The sequence below is a fragment of the Exophiala dermatitidis genome (assembly GCF_000230625.1).
Source record: "Exophiala dermatitidis NIH/UT8656 unplaced genomic scaffold supercont1.7, whole genome shotgun sequence".
In the NCBI taxonomy this organism is placed as follows: domain Eukaryota; kingdom Fungi; phylum Ascomycota; class Eurotiomycetes; order Chaetothyriales; family Herpotrichiellaceae; genus Exophiala; species Exophiala dermatitidis.
This window is the reverse complement of record NW_008751652.1, coordinates 309,259-322,566: the sequence shown is the minus strand read 5'-3', so window position 1 is coordinate 322,566 and position 13,308 is coordinate 309,259. Positions and strand designations below refer to the sequence as shown.

General features: G+C 51.7%; 6 protein-coding genes across 7 annotated transcripts; 2 read left to right on the top strand and 4 right to left on the bottom strand.

Moving 5' to 3' along the window:
• Positions 1–448: 448 nt before the first annotated feature.
• Positions 449–2,539, top strand: HMPREF1120_07958 (26S protease regulatory subunit 8). Its single transcript, XM_009162196.1, has 2 exons — positions 449–1,241; positions 1,295–2,539. Exons 1-2 carry the CDS (start codon positions 1,007–1,009, stop codon positions 2,227–2,229), a joined length of 1,170 nt encoding a protein of 389 aa, XP_009160444.1. The 5' UTR covers positions 449–1,006; the 3' UTR covers positions 2,230–2,539.
• On the bottom strand, positions 2,309–3,943 carry HMPREF1120_07957 (myo-inositol-1(or 4)-monophosphatase). The gene has a single exon (XM_009162195.1). It carries the CDS (start codon positions 3,466–3,468, stop codon positions 2,515–2,517), a length of 954 nt encoding a protein of 317 aa, XP_009160443.1. The 5' UTR covers positions 3,469–3,943; the 3' UTR covers positions 2,309–2,514.
• Positions 3,944–4,050: 107 nt separating this feature from the next.
• On the bottom strand, positions 4,051–5,926 carry HMPREF1120_07956 (uncharacterized protein). Its single transcript, XM_009162194.1, has one exon. The coding sequence runs from the start codon at positions 5,263–5,265 to the stop codon at positions 4,153–4,155; it is 1,113 nt and encodes a 370-aa protein (XP_009160442.1). The 5' UTR covers positions 5,266–5,926; the 3' UTR covers positions 4,051–4,152.
• Positions 5,927–6,266: 340 nt separating this feature from the next.
• On the top strand, positions 6,267–6,929 carry HMPREF1120_07955 (uncharacterized protein; the record flags this gene model as incomplete). Its single annotated transcript, XM_009162193.1, has 1 exon — positions 6,267–6,929. One exon carries the CDS (start codon positions 6,267–6,269, stop codon positions 6,927–6,929), a length of 663 nt encoding a protein of 220 aa, XP_009160441.1.
• Positions 6,891–8,721, bottom strand: HMPREF1120_07954 (methylsterol monooxygenase). The gene is made up of 3 exons (XM_009162192.1): positions 8,301–8,721; positions 8,005–8,245; positions 6,891–7,946 (listed from the first exon to the last, which is right to left on the bottom strand). Coding segments are annotated over exons 1-3 (891 nt in total). The 5' UTR covers positions 8,303–8,721; the 3' UTR covers positions 6,891–7,298.
• Positions 8,722–9,847: 1,126 nt separating this feature from the next.
• Positions 9,848–11,456, bottom strand: HMPREF1120_07953. Of its 2 annotated transcripts, XM_009162191.1 has the most exons (2): positions 11,103–11,456; positions 9,848–11,048 (listed from the first exon to the last, which is right to left on the bottom strand). In XM_009162191.1, the coding sequence occupies exon 2, from the start codon at positions 10,853–10,855 to the stop codon at positions 10,553–10,555; it is 303 nt and encodes a 100-aa protein (XP_009160439.1). In that variant the 5' UTR covers positions 10,856–11,048; positions 11,103–11,456; the 3' UTR covers positions 9,848–10,552. The 2 variants fall into 2 exon arrangements, with proteins under 2 accessions (XP_009160439.1, XP_009160438.1); XM_009162190.1 differs by having other exon boundaries at positions 9,848–11,456.
• Positions 11,457–13,308: the final 1,852 nt, after the last annotated feature.

Sequence of the window (13,308 nt, the reverse complement as noted above, 5' to 3'; positions counted from 1 at the left end):
TTTAGAAGTATATAATAGGAACTTTAAGTAATAGTATTATAGTCTAAGAATATATCTAGTTATAGATAGATACTCTATTTAGCTTAAAGTACTTATAATAGTAACGAGTAATAACTAGATATATCTAGTAGTTACTAGAATAAAGAGCTATTACCGGTAGCGACTAGACGCGAAACTTAAATATCTTTGAAATGACTTCTCAGTTTATTTATATTAAGTATACTAACTAAAAGTAGACTAGCGCGCGGAATCGGTAACTACTGGAAACTACTAGATATACGCCACACTAAAAGTGGGTACACACCAACTCGACGGAGATTACACACCAATGCCGCTGTGCGCCCACCTCAGACAGGCGCGGCTTCGTGGTGGATGCGCTTGATTATCAGGCTTCAACTTAAAAGTTCTTCAGGACTGACAGCTGGTGATCAACAACTGGGCTGTGATTGTAGGCTACTACTGCAGCGGTCCCAGGTTTCATGCATACAACATTTAGAGGCCTGCCTTATTAGTTAGGTAGAGAGGCACAAAGTCTTCATGGGCAATGCGCTGGCCTTCCTCAGCATTGGAAGGCTTAGGGATCCTACTACACTGTAGTCGGTGCTGCAACCGAACATTTCCGGGCACCTACACTAGGTGCAGGGTGCCCTACGGGAGGAAGCTGGCTCATGACTTGGGATCCATCTGGGTGTTCCCAAAGTCCACCAAACTCCCTATAGCGAGCACCAGCCACAGCGCCACAGTACCACCAGTTAAGCGCACCGCCACCGCGCTTCAGTCTGGACGCAGCCTTTATTAGCCGCGATAGTCGCTTGCCGCAGTCTTTGGTAACCTCACCGCAGTAATTACGGCGAGGCAACAATTTGGAGGCGCGTCCTCTCCATCTTCATCCCGTTCAAGTTGACATCTACATTTCCCGCTCAAACACGGCCTTCACATTCTCTCCGTACCTTCAGCGAAGTTCAACCCCACCTCTTCGCAACGGTTCCTCGGATACGTCGCCAGAATGGCGCTCGACAACTTCTACCGAAACAAAATCGAATCATTAAAGCTCGAGATCATCCAAGGCCAAGCTGTCCTCCGGCGATTAGAAGCACAACGAAATGACTACAACTCAAGAGTGCGGTTGTTGCGGGAAGAATTGGGACTGCTGCAGCAACCTGGATCTTATGTTGGAGAGGTGGTAAAAGTGATGAGCACCAAGAAGGTTCTTGTCAAGGTCCATCCTGAAGGCAAATATGGTAAGTCACCAGAGTACGATCTTGTCAATGTGGTTTTACTGACCTGTTACAAGTTGTCGATATTGCGGACAGTGTCGACATTAGCAAATTGACCGTCGGCAAGCGGGTGTCCCTCCTCTCCGACTCGTACAAACTCGAGAAAATGCTACCTTCCTCCGTCGATCCCCTAGTGTCTCTCATGATGGTGGAAAAGGTCCCGGACAGCACTTACGACATGATCGGTGGGCTGGATCAACAAATCAAGGAGATCAAAGAGGTCATTGAACTTGGTCTCAACCATCCCGAATTGTTCGAGTCGTTAGGTATCGCGCAACCCAAGGGCGTCTTGCTCTATGGGCCACCTGGAACCGGAAAGACGTTGCTGGCCCGTGCGGTTGCTCACCATGCCGACTGTAAATTCATCAGAGTGTCGGGATCAGAATTGGTGCAAAAATATATTGGTGAAGGCAGTCGAATGGTTCGCGAGCTTTTCGTCATGGCGAGAGAACACGCGCCCAGTATCATTTTCATGGATGAAATCGACAGTATAGGCTCCAGCCGTGTGGAAGGAAGCAGTGGTGGCGATTCCGAGGTGCAACGGACAATGTTGGAGTTATTAAATCAGCTGGATGGTTTCGAACCGACCAAGAACATCAAGGTCATCATGGCAACCAATCGGCTGGATATCTTGGATCCTGCCCTTCTTCGGCCGGGACGGATTGACCGGAAGATCGAATTCCCCCCGCCAAGTGTTGAGGCACGCGCGGATATCCTGAGGATTCACTCTCGAAGCATGAATTTGACGCGGGGGATCGATTTGAAGAAGATTGCCGAAAAGATGAATGGTTGTTCGGGGGCTGAGTTGAAAGGTGTGTGTACAGAAGCCGGCATGTTTGCTCTGAGAGAGAGGAGAGTGCATGTCACTCAGGAAGATTTCGATCTTGCCACTGCAAAGGTGTTGAACAAGCACGACGACAAGGAAGTGTCTCTGGGCAAACTGTGGAAGTAAGCACGGACAACTCTCGCATGTCCTCAGCGATTACATTTCGAGACTACACCAGCTGTACTTCTACCAAAAAACGATACAATTGCCTGTCCGTACATCGAGACAATCCATTTGTGTTTTGCTTCTGTTTACATGCGTCTTTTTCTCTAGCCATGCATCTATTCGTCTATTCGTCTATCCGGTTTATCTCCTATTTCTATAGCGGTCTGTCTGTTCATTCTTCCATTCCTCTAGTCCTGTTCAAGTTTTCCTTCAACTTGCCGAAATCAATTTGTGTTTGTTTCTGTTTCAATGTTCATACTCCAACCTCCCCTCGACATTCCTCCAAAACTCCTCAACCAACTCCCTCTGACCACTCGTAGCACCCTTGACAGCAAGATACTTTCGATGATCGACAGAAATATCCCAACCGCCCGGATTCGCATCAACCACAATCCCACCCGCCTCAGTCAAAATGACCCATGCGGCACAGACGTCCCAGGCCCAACAGCCGCCTTCCCAATAGAGATCAAGAGTTCCCTCAGCGACAGCACACATGTTGAGCGCGGCGCTCCCTAGAGCTCGAGCAGAATGAACCATGGCGCCGCCTTCGTCTTTACTTCGCCCGAGTCGCGCCCAAGTCTCGCATTTGTTCTTCCAGTTCTGGCCGGATCGGTCTGATCCGAACTCGATGACGACAATGCAAGAGTCGAGAGCACCGAGGGGTTCCAGGGGTTTCAAAGGAAGCTGTTGACCGAGATCCGAAGGATCGAGGTCGGTACCGGTGCGTGCGCTCACTTGGCTCGCTCCGCTCGCCACGTTCTTGACATAACTTCCCTGGCCCTTAATCCCAGAATACAAAGCCCCCGTAAACGGATTATACACCACACCCACAGTCGGAACTTTGTTGACCGCAAACCCCAAACTCACACTAGTGTACGGATACCGATGCACAAAGTTGGTGGTCCCATCAATCGGATCGACAATAAACGTCGGTTCGGGACCCAGTTTCTGACCGGGGACATACGTCTCTTCGCCCATGAAGCTGAAATTGGGGTAGAGTCTTTTCAGTTCGGATGACACGAATGCCTCGACGGCCTGGTCGGTTTCGGTGACCAGGTCGGCGGAGTTTTTCTTGGTGCCTGATGCGCTTGTTGTTGGTGTTGCGCTGGTGATCATTGAGCCGGCTGAGAGGGCGATGCGGACTAGGCGGTCGCGGAGTTGGGGGAGGTTGATGTCCTCGGCGGTAAAGTTGGATGCCATTGTTGTTGCTTATTTTGTTGTGTTTACCTTCTAGGATTTATCATATGCAGCGTTGTGGAAGAAAGAGCTGTAAAGCTGTTCAAGTTCCGGACTGTTCAAGTTTCCTTTTGGTGGGGGTCCAAGGAAGTGTGGTCAACTTTTATGGTGGTAGGTCCGGAATAGTTGTGTGTCCAGTTGTCGTCTCTGCCACTGTTGGGTTTCACTGCATACGATAAATGCAGACGGTGGTCAGAATCTGAACGTGCTGGTCTAGGAGCCCAGTGTTGGAGAATGATACAAGTCCGAGTCGAGGACCACTGCGCGCTTGATTTCTTGCTGTGACAAAAGTGGAGGATGATTTTCGGCGTATCATTGACCGATCGTGAACATCAGCCTCGCGCGAATTTGTGTGCTAGTAACTCACGCTCCATAGGGGCTTCTTGAGACCTACCAGGTATCTAGCGATTGTATCTGGTACCTAGGACACATATATCAGCATTTTATACTCGAGCGTTACCTACCTAGGTATGCTGCCGTAGTATACGAGCAGTGACCATGCTTTGCTGACGTGATTACACTACGTACCAAAACACCCTGTCGTCTGCCATTAATGCTGCACTCGAGTTCCTTGCGGCGAGAAACAAAAAAAAAGGTCTTTTCTCAATATCTATATGCTCGATAAAGGAGTTAGTTGGAGGACCTCCTTCACGGGCGGCTCTGGTTTAATCGTGCCTCTTCCCCCAAGCTCTCGTCTGAGCTCTCGCTTTCTGTCCTCCTATGGTCGCTACCCATGGGGACAGCCATGCCGATTGCAGATATCCTGTCCGAACCCCTAACCAGACGAGATCCATCCCAGCCCAAAGGCTCTCGAAGAACGGTACCTTGGCGCTGAGGCTGAGGCCTTTGGAAGCCAAAGGATAGCGGACGCGCCAACTGCTCTACATCTCCCAACCCCAACCCCAATCCCTTTTCACGCACCCCGAAAGAAAGCACAGGATCGTCCAGCGCTCTTCTGTATGTGCGTCGTTCTAGTCGCTCTTGGCGCCAGCTTGTGAATCGCTTGCGTAGAGGTGTCATGTAGCGGAAGCAAAGAAAGAGAATAGCAATCAAGGCGACAATCGGGAGAATAACCGATACCGCGATTTCTCCTGGGGACAGACCGCTGGATGAACTTGTTTCAGCGGTTGATGGCTTGGAGCCTGTTCCGGAACCTGATCCAGATCCAGATCCTGGTCCTGGTCCGGACGTTGAGCCTGAACCTGACACAGAGCCTGAACTGGAGCCACCACCTGAACGAGAAGAGCTCGGCAGACTGCTGCTGCCGCTGCCGCTGTCTGTTGCTGTTGGAACGATAGAAATACTTGCCCCTCCTGAAGTTGACAGTGTGGCTGCCACAACTGACTGTCCAGCTTGACTTGCTGTGACAGTACCAGCCAATGAAGCAGAGCCTGGGGAACCCGCCGAGGATGGCGGAGCTGCTGTCCCAGAGGCTGTTTGTTGTTCCGACTCTGCTGTCATGGTTGCGGATGAGATGATCGACAGCCCAGGAGTAGTTAAGGTATCTGTTTGTATGTTGCCAGTCGACAGAGCTGAAGCCTCAGTTGTACCAGGCTCAGAGAGTATGCCTAGTGACAGAGACGGAGAGGCCGTGACAGTGTTCCCACTGCCCCCTGGTACCGGCAGAGCAGTTGGAATCCCGAATATATCACTGACTCCGCCTTTCAGTGGCCTGGGAGGTCTGCGTCCTGGTAGACCGGCAATACAATCCCCGACACCAAAGGCAGTCCAGAGCAGCAGCGTGCTTTCTAGTCGACACATATTGTTGCTCCAACGGCTGTAAATGACAACGACGATTTCCAAGGATGGAAAACGACACACCTGAATGGAACACGCTGAAAACGCTGGAATGAAGAAACAAATAAAGAACTTGAACTGCCAGTGCGCCGTTTGTGCAAATGTGTAGAAGAAACATATGGGTACCACACTGGGTAAATGGGACCGTACATATCCTCAAAGACATGAGAACTGCTCCGTATCTGCCTTACCTATATCGGAGGCTCGTGTGTTACCGGTCCGTTTTGGGAGGCTGAGTAACCCTGTAGCCGAAGCGTCCTGGGAGTCAAACACCTTACGTTTCAGGTATTTTAGGCAAGGCAGAACACATTGCCTTGATCCATCATTCCCCGGTGGACTTCCTCAAGTAATACTCCACATGTTGATGTCCCGGAAAAGTTTAACGGTACCGTTGTAGGCCGGAAACGGTGCCCCGAAGAGAAGCAGAGGGTGCCCGGGTGTCGGGCATGCTTGATGAAACAGGTACGATATACTCTGTATAGAAAGCATGGACGATCCCTAGCCCTCATAGGAAGTGTACTGTCGTACGCAGATGCTATTGAAGCACTGGATCAGGATCACAGGAAATGAACAATCACGTTTCAAGCACGAGAGGCTGTATCTGTGGATGAGGAGCAGGGCGGAGCGAACTCTGGGTGTTGATATTTGGACCGATCGAGAGGAGTGGTAGCGCCGCCATAATATAAGCACAGAGGTCGAGGCAAAAGCGGCATCAGGCATACATCTGCACAACTTGAATGATGCTCATCGTCACCAATAAACAGTTCCGTTACGACTTCAAGGCCGCAACCAACTCCAACTTCAGTGTCTCGACATCATACTCTTTCCTTCCGCCAGCAATGCTGCGCATTCCTTCCTTAGCATGCCAGATCGTCCGCCATAGTCGCCATCAGACCTTCTATGCCCCCCGTACCAATATACCTTTAATCATTTGTCGCCAGCCTGAGTATCCCGGTTTTATACCTATGTCCATATACCATGCCCAAACTCAACGAAGCCTGACCTTATCGTCCGTCTCACCCGTCACAATTGCAGAGAATAGGCATGAAATCACGTTCCGCCTGAAAGATGGAACTTCTATCACGCAAAAGATCTCTCCTACTCCCAAGGTGAAGCTGGAGAAGTTGGCCGAGGCATTGGCTTCGTTGGTCTCAACGCCCAACTTGAACAGTGCGAATACCAATACGGCACCGCCATCCTTCGGCACACTTCAATGGGAGCTCGATCCGCTTGGAGACGCGATTCATCGGCATGTCGCGCTGTCTTCTCCAGAAGAATGTAATAGAGTGGTTGATACGATCATGGTCGAGGCAGACAAGATGAACCACCATCCACACATTGCTCGGGAGGATGGGGACGGCTACAGCTGCTTCACAATCACGTGCACTACGCATAGTCCTCGTGGGCTGAGTGCTCGGGATACTAGACTTGCGGCGAAAGTGGACGAGCTGTTGGCCCAGACCGGACTGCAGGTGACTGCGCCCGCTCGGATCTCGAATCCCAGTCTGGACCTGGAACAATTGCAGAGACAGATCTCTGAACAACGCAAGCGGATGATTGAGATCAATCGACAGAAAATAGCAGAAGCATTGGAGAACTGTGGCTGCGACTCAGCCAAAAAGCAGTAGGTTATATTTCAATCGTGTTTTGCATAATGGCCTGCTTTTACTACCTACGATTGGTACCCTCGACGATCAGGAGTTTCATCAGTTGGAATAATGGGACACATTCTGTTGGAGACACACAAAATACTTGATGTCTGTGAAACGAAGGATAGGATGAGGATAACGCTATTGATGAAGATTAAAACCCGACTCGGACACCGTCCAAAGTGTCCATGATCGACCCTGCTGCCTGCGCCAATCTATCAGTTGTTACCAACGCCAACTCCACACCCCAGTCTACCAGTCTATGTAAATTCGACCTTATATGCAGAGCGAAGGCGGTCGAGGCTCCACTTGGTCTAGCTTCCGGCACGCTCAGAGCACAGCCCAAGCTTACTGCGCCTTGGCCGTATTTTTCTTTGCGCGCTTGGCCGCAGCCTGGGCCGAGATGCTTCCCGACTCCGTACCCAGAACAGCATCCCACCATCGGAAAGAGCTGGCATAGTTTCCAAGAAACTTCTCGTGGTGCACATCATGGTGGTCGGCGCCGGCCCAGAATGGCAGGAAATGATGCAGACTCCAGGGGAATTCGTAGCCAGAATGGGCGTCGATCGCCTGGAACAGCCGCAAGACGATCCAGATGTACATGGTGATGATATGCAGGTCCTTGGTGATGGCGCAGAAGACAATGGGGATGCCGACGGTGCCGAATGCGAGGATCATCGTTTCAAGTGGTGAGGCGTACTCGGCCGCCAGTCCAAAGGGTGCGCTGTATTGGTGGTGAAGCTTGTGGATCATCTTGTACAAGCGAGGGGTGTGGAGAGCTCGGTGAAACCAGTAATGCCATGTGTCTTCGAGGACAAAGAAGAGAGCGATTTGCCACGCCATCTTGGTCCACGGCGGGAACGGGACGCTGGTGGAAAGACCGAAATATTGGGCCATCGGATGGAAAAACCAAATCTGAGGCAGTTCGACGGTGAAGTGAGACAGGAGGACCAGTTTGGCGCATTGCCATTGTTCAGCCAGAGTCGGCATTTTTTGCTGGATGAAACTGTCAGCATATCTGATCGCGATTTCAAAATGCGGCGAAAAATCATACCCCTTGGATCTTGTACTTGTGGAAATATGGGATCTTGTCCATGATCATGAACGGCAAACAGCGACCGAAATAAACCACCTCGTGCATAACGAAGGACATGATTCCGGTGGCCAGGACGTCGTTCTGCATGTAGGCATACCAGGCGGCCCACGCCTTCTCGAAGATATTTAGGTGGACATTGTATTGGGCAATGTCGTTGTAGTAGTCGGTGTAGGAGACTGGGGAGCTGTAGGTCGAATTCCTAAGGCACGAATTAGCAAACAGACCTTTTTCGACCGTTGTTTTCTTGAGCTTACATCTTGGACGGCGACCAAAACGAAAAACTGCTGAAACGACTGAGATGCGAAGAAGAACGGATGAAACAGCACAAACTTGAAGGCGCAGGCTCGAGTCGGATCCAAAGAAGAGAAGTGATGGGAGAAAAGTAAACGAATTTGAATGCGATGAACCCGTAGACCGGACTTTTCTTTGATTGGCGGTGGACTCCTGGTGTGGTGTTTTGATTGGATTATATGGGAACAGAGGGAACTAGACCGAGTGGCATCACTCGGGAGCTCCAAGGGCGTTGTGAATTTCCGGGCTCCGGGCGATCGTTTTGGCAGTGATAAAGAGTGCAGGGTCCCCATCGGGTACCTAAAAAGTGCCTATCATCAGTGCCTGTGCTGATGTGCTGCTCCTCTCCAGGCCGGTCAGGGCCCAGTGGTCAGTCCACCAGTGGCGTGAAATTCCGGTCGCCGGCCAAGTCTGGTTCCTGCAGAGCCGACTAACGCCACTGTCACGTGACTTAGCAGCGGCGAAACTGCGCAGGACGTGGTTGTACTCGACCGAAGTTCTACGGCGGCGTATAGTTGGCCTTGCTACATTTCATTCCCCCCCTCAGACTTGCCACCGACCATCATCCATCCAACGACTCCTCGTATGGCATCCTTCCATCCTCGCACGTGGGTGCACATCCACAAACGGCCGGGGTGCATCCAAAGTCATGGATCTCCAAACTTGGTGTTGTATGAAGTCACGGATGTCCGACATCAACTTGAAGCGGCACAGTACGGTGCCTAGGTAGGGTTTATACGGATACGAGATATTGATATTGCCGCGAGATCTGCCGCTTCAACTCCTGCTCTTGACCTACAAGCAAACTTACGTTCTGCATAACTTATCCTACAAATTATATTCATAGTCGCCGAAGGGAAGCAAAAAATCGTTGTTTGAACTCAATATAACCATGTCGTCCCCTAATACCGACACCAACTCTCAGGCTCGGGATAATGACCAGACGCCCCGCCCCTCTCGGCCTCCAAGCGTTTTCTCCGCCGCATCGATGGATACATTGGTCGCCGATACAAGCTATCGAGGGTTTCCCTCGCGAGAGGCTTATCTGAGAGCGTTTACGGAATGGGCCAACTCTCAGAAGTACTACACGGGTGATGAGCAGTTGCGCGGTTTCTATGGCACCAGAACTCTTGAAAACTACCTGAACCGTCCCGACACTGGGAGGGCGGATGCGAGCGCGAGCGATATGCTGCGAAGAGCTACCGTGGCTAGAGTTCCCACTGTGACGGAGAGTAACACAACCTCAGCCATTCAAGCGCCTGAGCCTGCGTATACCAAAGATGAACCGGCAAAAGCGAACAGGCTCAGGAGAGTATTCAGTAGGCGAAAGACGGTCGCCTGAACCGACCGTTGATGGTCACGAGCAATACCCAGTTCAATACAGTGTGTATAGCTGAGCTGGAGCAGGGCAAAGCAAAGCGCTTGCCACGACACCAGCATCCTTTCTATCTCTCCATGCTTCAGTGAGAGACAACGGCAATGAGTCACCACGAATTACCCTGAAACCTTGTTACAGCCGGCGTCGCCCAGGTGGCCGTCGGGGTCTTTCCAGTTTTGTTATCCCACAGTATCTACTTCCCTGTGGCTGCTTTGCTCCTTAAGCTTGTCATATTGAGCGATCAGACCTCCACCTCTGCTGAATATCGACCGTGACTCTCTGCTTTCTGCTGATGAAGTCACAGGCATTTGGACTACCCTGCGCAGGGCAGGCACCCCTTCTCTCTCACTGGAGGCACATTGAATTTACCTGGGTCTCCACAGTCCTGCTGCTCTGGCTCTCTTGTTACAGTACTATCGGATTGGGAATGTCTTCTAGACTTTCGATTCTGGTGCACTGGCTGGGAGCCAATTGTTCTCACTATCAAGCTGCTGTCCTTTCAACCCTCATTGATACCAATGGCGCACATCCTTACACCATATGCAGTCGCCTCGGATGCAGTGGTGTGGCCGTAACGTCAAACAAGCCAAGCGAGTTCATGCCCAGGCCGCAATAAGTCAACATATGGACGCGGATTACACATATCCTTTATCTTAAATCAGAATCACTTGGGCGCGACATTGCACCGAGTGACAGTATTTCAAGTCGGCCATCAATCAGATATGCAGTTTCTGCACTGGCAGTGCGTCGATAAGAACGAAAGGGACCTCGAATTTAGCCAAACTCAGTGGTTTGACGGTCGTTTATGCAAGTTCTTGCAGCGGGAGACTGTTCCTCTCAATTGCCAGTTTGACTGCTGCTTTTCAGGGAAGCATCCATGCAAGCCCACAGGGAGGCAACGATGGATAGGGTGCCACGTGTGGTATAATTATATTTTATATGTGTAGGACTTGAACATGATTGCGTTCTATTTTCGTGGCGCTGTCGGAGCTGAGCACTACGGCGTCCCCGGGTCAGGCTACCGGGCCGTACTAGTATCGGCATCGATGTTCGTCTCTGAATGATCTTGTCGACCTTCTGGCGCCCAGAGAGCCACGTTGTGTGGCTGGTTCGAGAACGTCGATAGATCACCCGCAGCATGTTTGGTCTGGAACACAATCCTCGAAAGGGGCAGCATTCGGTAGGTATGCGGGTGGCTGATTTGCAGTGGATGAGAGTACAGTACGTACAGTTCCTTCCGGACGGGACACCAGCTTGAAGGGCGGAGACCCGATAATGTACCTGGTCCCTTGCATGTTGACCACACAAATCTCCTTTCTCTCGGCTTGCGACGCTAAATTATTTGTCAATAATAAATTGGGCGAGGGATCCTGGATATGCTGAATACTGGTACTAGTAGTAGCAGGCCATACAAACCAGGAGCCCGGTGAGAACGATTCTTGACATAAAAATCTTCCAAAGGGCTGATTGCAGTAGTCACCAACTGCGGATGGGACACAGAATGGTTGGAATGGCGATGCTCAACCTTAAGCTCCGAGCCTGCCAAAGACAGCACCAGGAAGAGGAGTCGGAGCTCACTTGATTGTCACAGAAGAAGCAGCCGGTTCAACTCATGATCAAGTGGAATCTTGGGCGGAAAGGGTGTAGGACAACGGTGGCCGGCCCTACTACTCATGTAGGACGTGGTATACAGTTGTATAGCAGCGCAGGGCACTTCGCAGCTGCTCACTATGATCATCTGGTCTGAATCGACACGGTCGACGCACGACAGATGGAACACTTTTTATCTACTGGCTGACTCCTACCTACAACTACTACTAGTTGCACTCCGCCTGTCAGTCAGGTTTCAAACGCTGCCAGCCGGCGGCATGGAGTTGTTCATTCCTCACCCATACCAGTAGTACAGTGCTGCACATGTGGCACTCTCATCGGCATCATGGAGCCACGCTGCACTGCACCGCTGCACCCGGCTTTGGGAGGAAGTTACCTGCAAGAGCTTGATTGGACTGTCCTCTCGTCAAGAAGAGCGAACAAGTCCTCAGGGTCGCCCGTTGTCTGCCAAAAGTGCATATTGACAGGTGTCGCCCTCTAGAAAAGGGAAGCTACTTGGTATCTATCGATGAGCGCCCCCGGGGAGAACTGCCCGCCTATCACTGAACTTGGGGCGCCCCCGGACGATGTCTGCGACGCTCAAAGCAGCAAAGTGTGCTGCATAGCGACTGCCTCTAGGGCTTGCTAAGGCCTCTCTGGGCGATGCTTGTCCCAAATCGACTGCGATCATCCCTTGCGATCCGTAACTCGATCCGAAGTTGGATTTTTGGATTGAAGGATATGGATCCAGCGGACCCTGAAAAAGGACCGTCGCCAGCTTAGCCTCGACAGTCTGAACCGGGACGACGTCAATATTGCAGCAGCGTGGATGCAATCCGATCACGCCTTGAGAGGACAAAACGTGAAGAGTTCAAGTTCCTGGAGCCATGGATCCTTGCTCGTGTATGCACGCTTTTCAACTGGAAGATGCCGAAAGAGCGATCCTTGCAATGGTCCTCGTTAGCCATTGAATTCTAGCGGTAACCTTGAGATCTCACTTTTGGCGGGGACTACTACTAGAAGTACCGACCATTATTGGACCAACAAGTCTCTCGGATTCTGCTCTGCAAAGCCGTACGTTGTAAGGGCTCTGAAATCCGGGGAATATACTATAGGACTACTGCTATGCGACGTATCCGTCTTGCGTCCGTGCCGCTGGCACTGTTACTGGTACTCTTTCGTTGAAGGTGCTGTATTTTGTGCCTCTCTACACATCGCTCGCTAAGGCTTGTCGCAGAGGCTTCTTACTATTGGCCGTCAATTTCCACAAGCGAACGGAGCTGAGAACACGACCGGGGGCACCACCACAAGACCTGGTCGAACTTGACATCAGCTTGACACATGTCAAGGGCCGCTTGGGGTAACGTGGCGCTGCTGGGTGTACGTAAAGAGAGAGTCTCCCTTGCCCGTGGAACATTTGGAACAGCTCCCGCAGCCCTGGTCCCTGGCGGTCGTGGACGAGCTGAGGGATTCTTCGCCCGGTTGGGGGCCCCGGGGCTTGGACTACGCGACGAGAGTTCAAGTCTCGACCACCATCAACAAAGAGGCTGCCGCAAGACCGGCAGGGATATCCTTATCAACCTAGTACGTGAAATATGGCACAATCGCACTGACTGGCAGGGACAGAAGCGTGACTCCGGTGCTACACAGGGCAGTGGCTTCAGGCACTGCACAGCTCATCGCTGGCAACCACAGAGAAACCAAAGCTCTAGCAGACGCCCACCCCCACCCCGGTGCGTCTATCCTTCGTGGCATTGGACAGTGACACTCCGACGGACAGTTCCCAAACAGGCACTGGAGAGACACTGCATGGCGGCGCCGGCGGCCCTCCATGACAGCCTTCACCCAGCTTGCTACCGCTGCAGGAGAGGAGGCGGCGGCGGAGGAGGCATAAAGAACCACCCTCTCTCTTCTACCCTGCCGCCGCGGCGTGGCAATCGAAGATTCGAAGAACAAGGAAAGCTGGTCCATATATCTCGGGTGCCTGGCTCGTCCTACCCGCC

Excerpts from the sequence above, each read along its gene's own strand:
- HMPREF1120_07958 (XM_009162196.1), top strand. The coding sequence starts at position 1,007 with ATGGCGCTCGACAACTTCTACCGAAACAAAATCGAATCATTAAAGCTC. Across the intron at positions 1,242-1,294 it reads CCATCCTGAAGGCAAATATG|TTGTCGATATTGCGGACAGT; the intron begins GTAAGTCACCAG and ends ACCTGTTACAAG.
- HMPREF1120_07957 (XM_009162195.1), bottom strand. The coding sequence starts at position 3,468 with ATGGCATCCAACTTTACCGCCGAGGACATCAACCTCCCCCAACTCCGC.
- HMPREF1120_07956 (XM_009162194.1), bottom strand. The coding sequence starts at position 5,265 with ATGTGTCGACTAGAAAGCACGCTGCTGCTCTGGACTGCCTTTGGTGTC.
- HMPREF1120_07954 (XM_009162192.1), bottom strand. Across the intron at positions 7,947-8,004 it reads ACAAGTACAAGATCCAAGGG|CAAAAAATGCCGACTCTGGC; the intron begins GTATGATTTTTC and ends AGTTTCATCCAG.
- HMPREF1120_07953 (XM_009162190.1), bottom strand. The coding sequence starts at position 10,855 with ATGCTGCGGGTGATCTATCGACGTTCTCGAACCAGCCACACAACGTGG.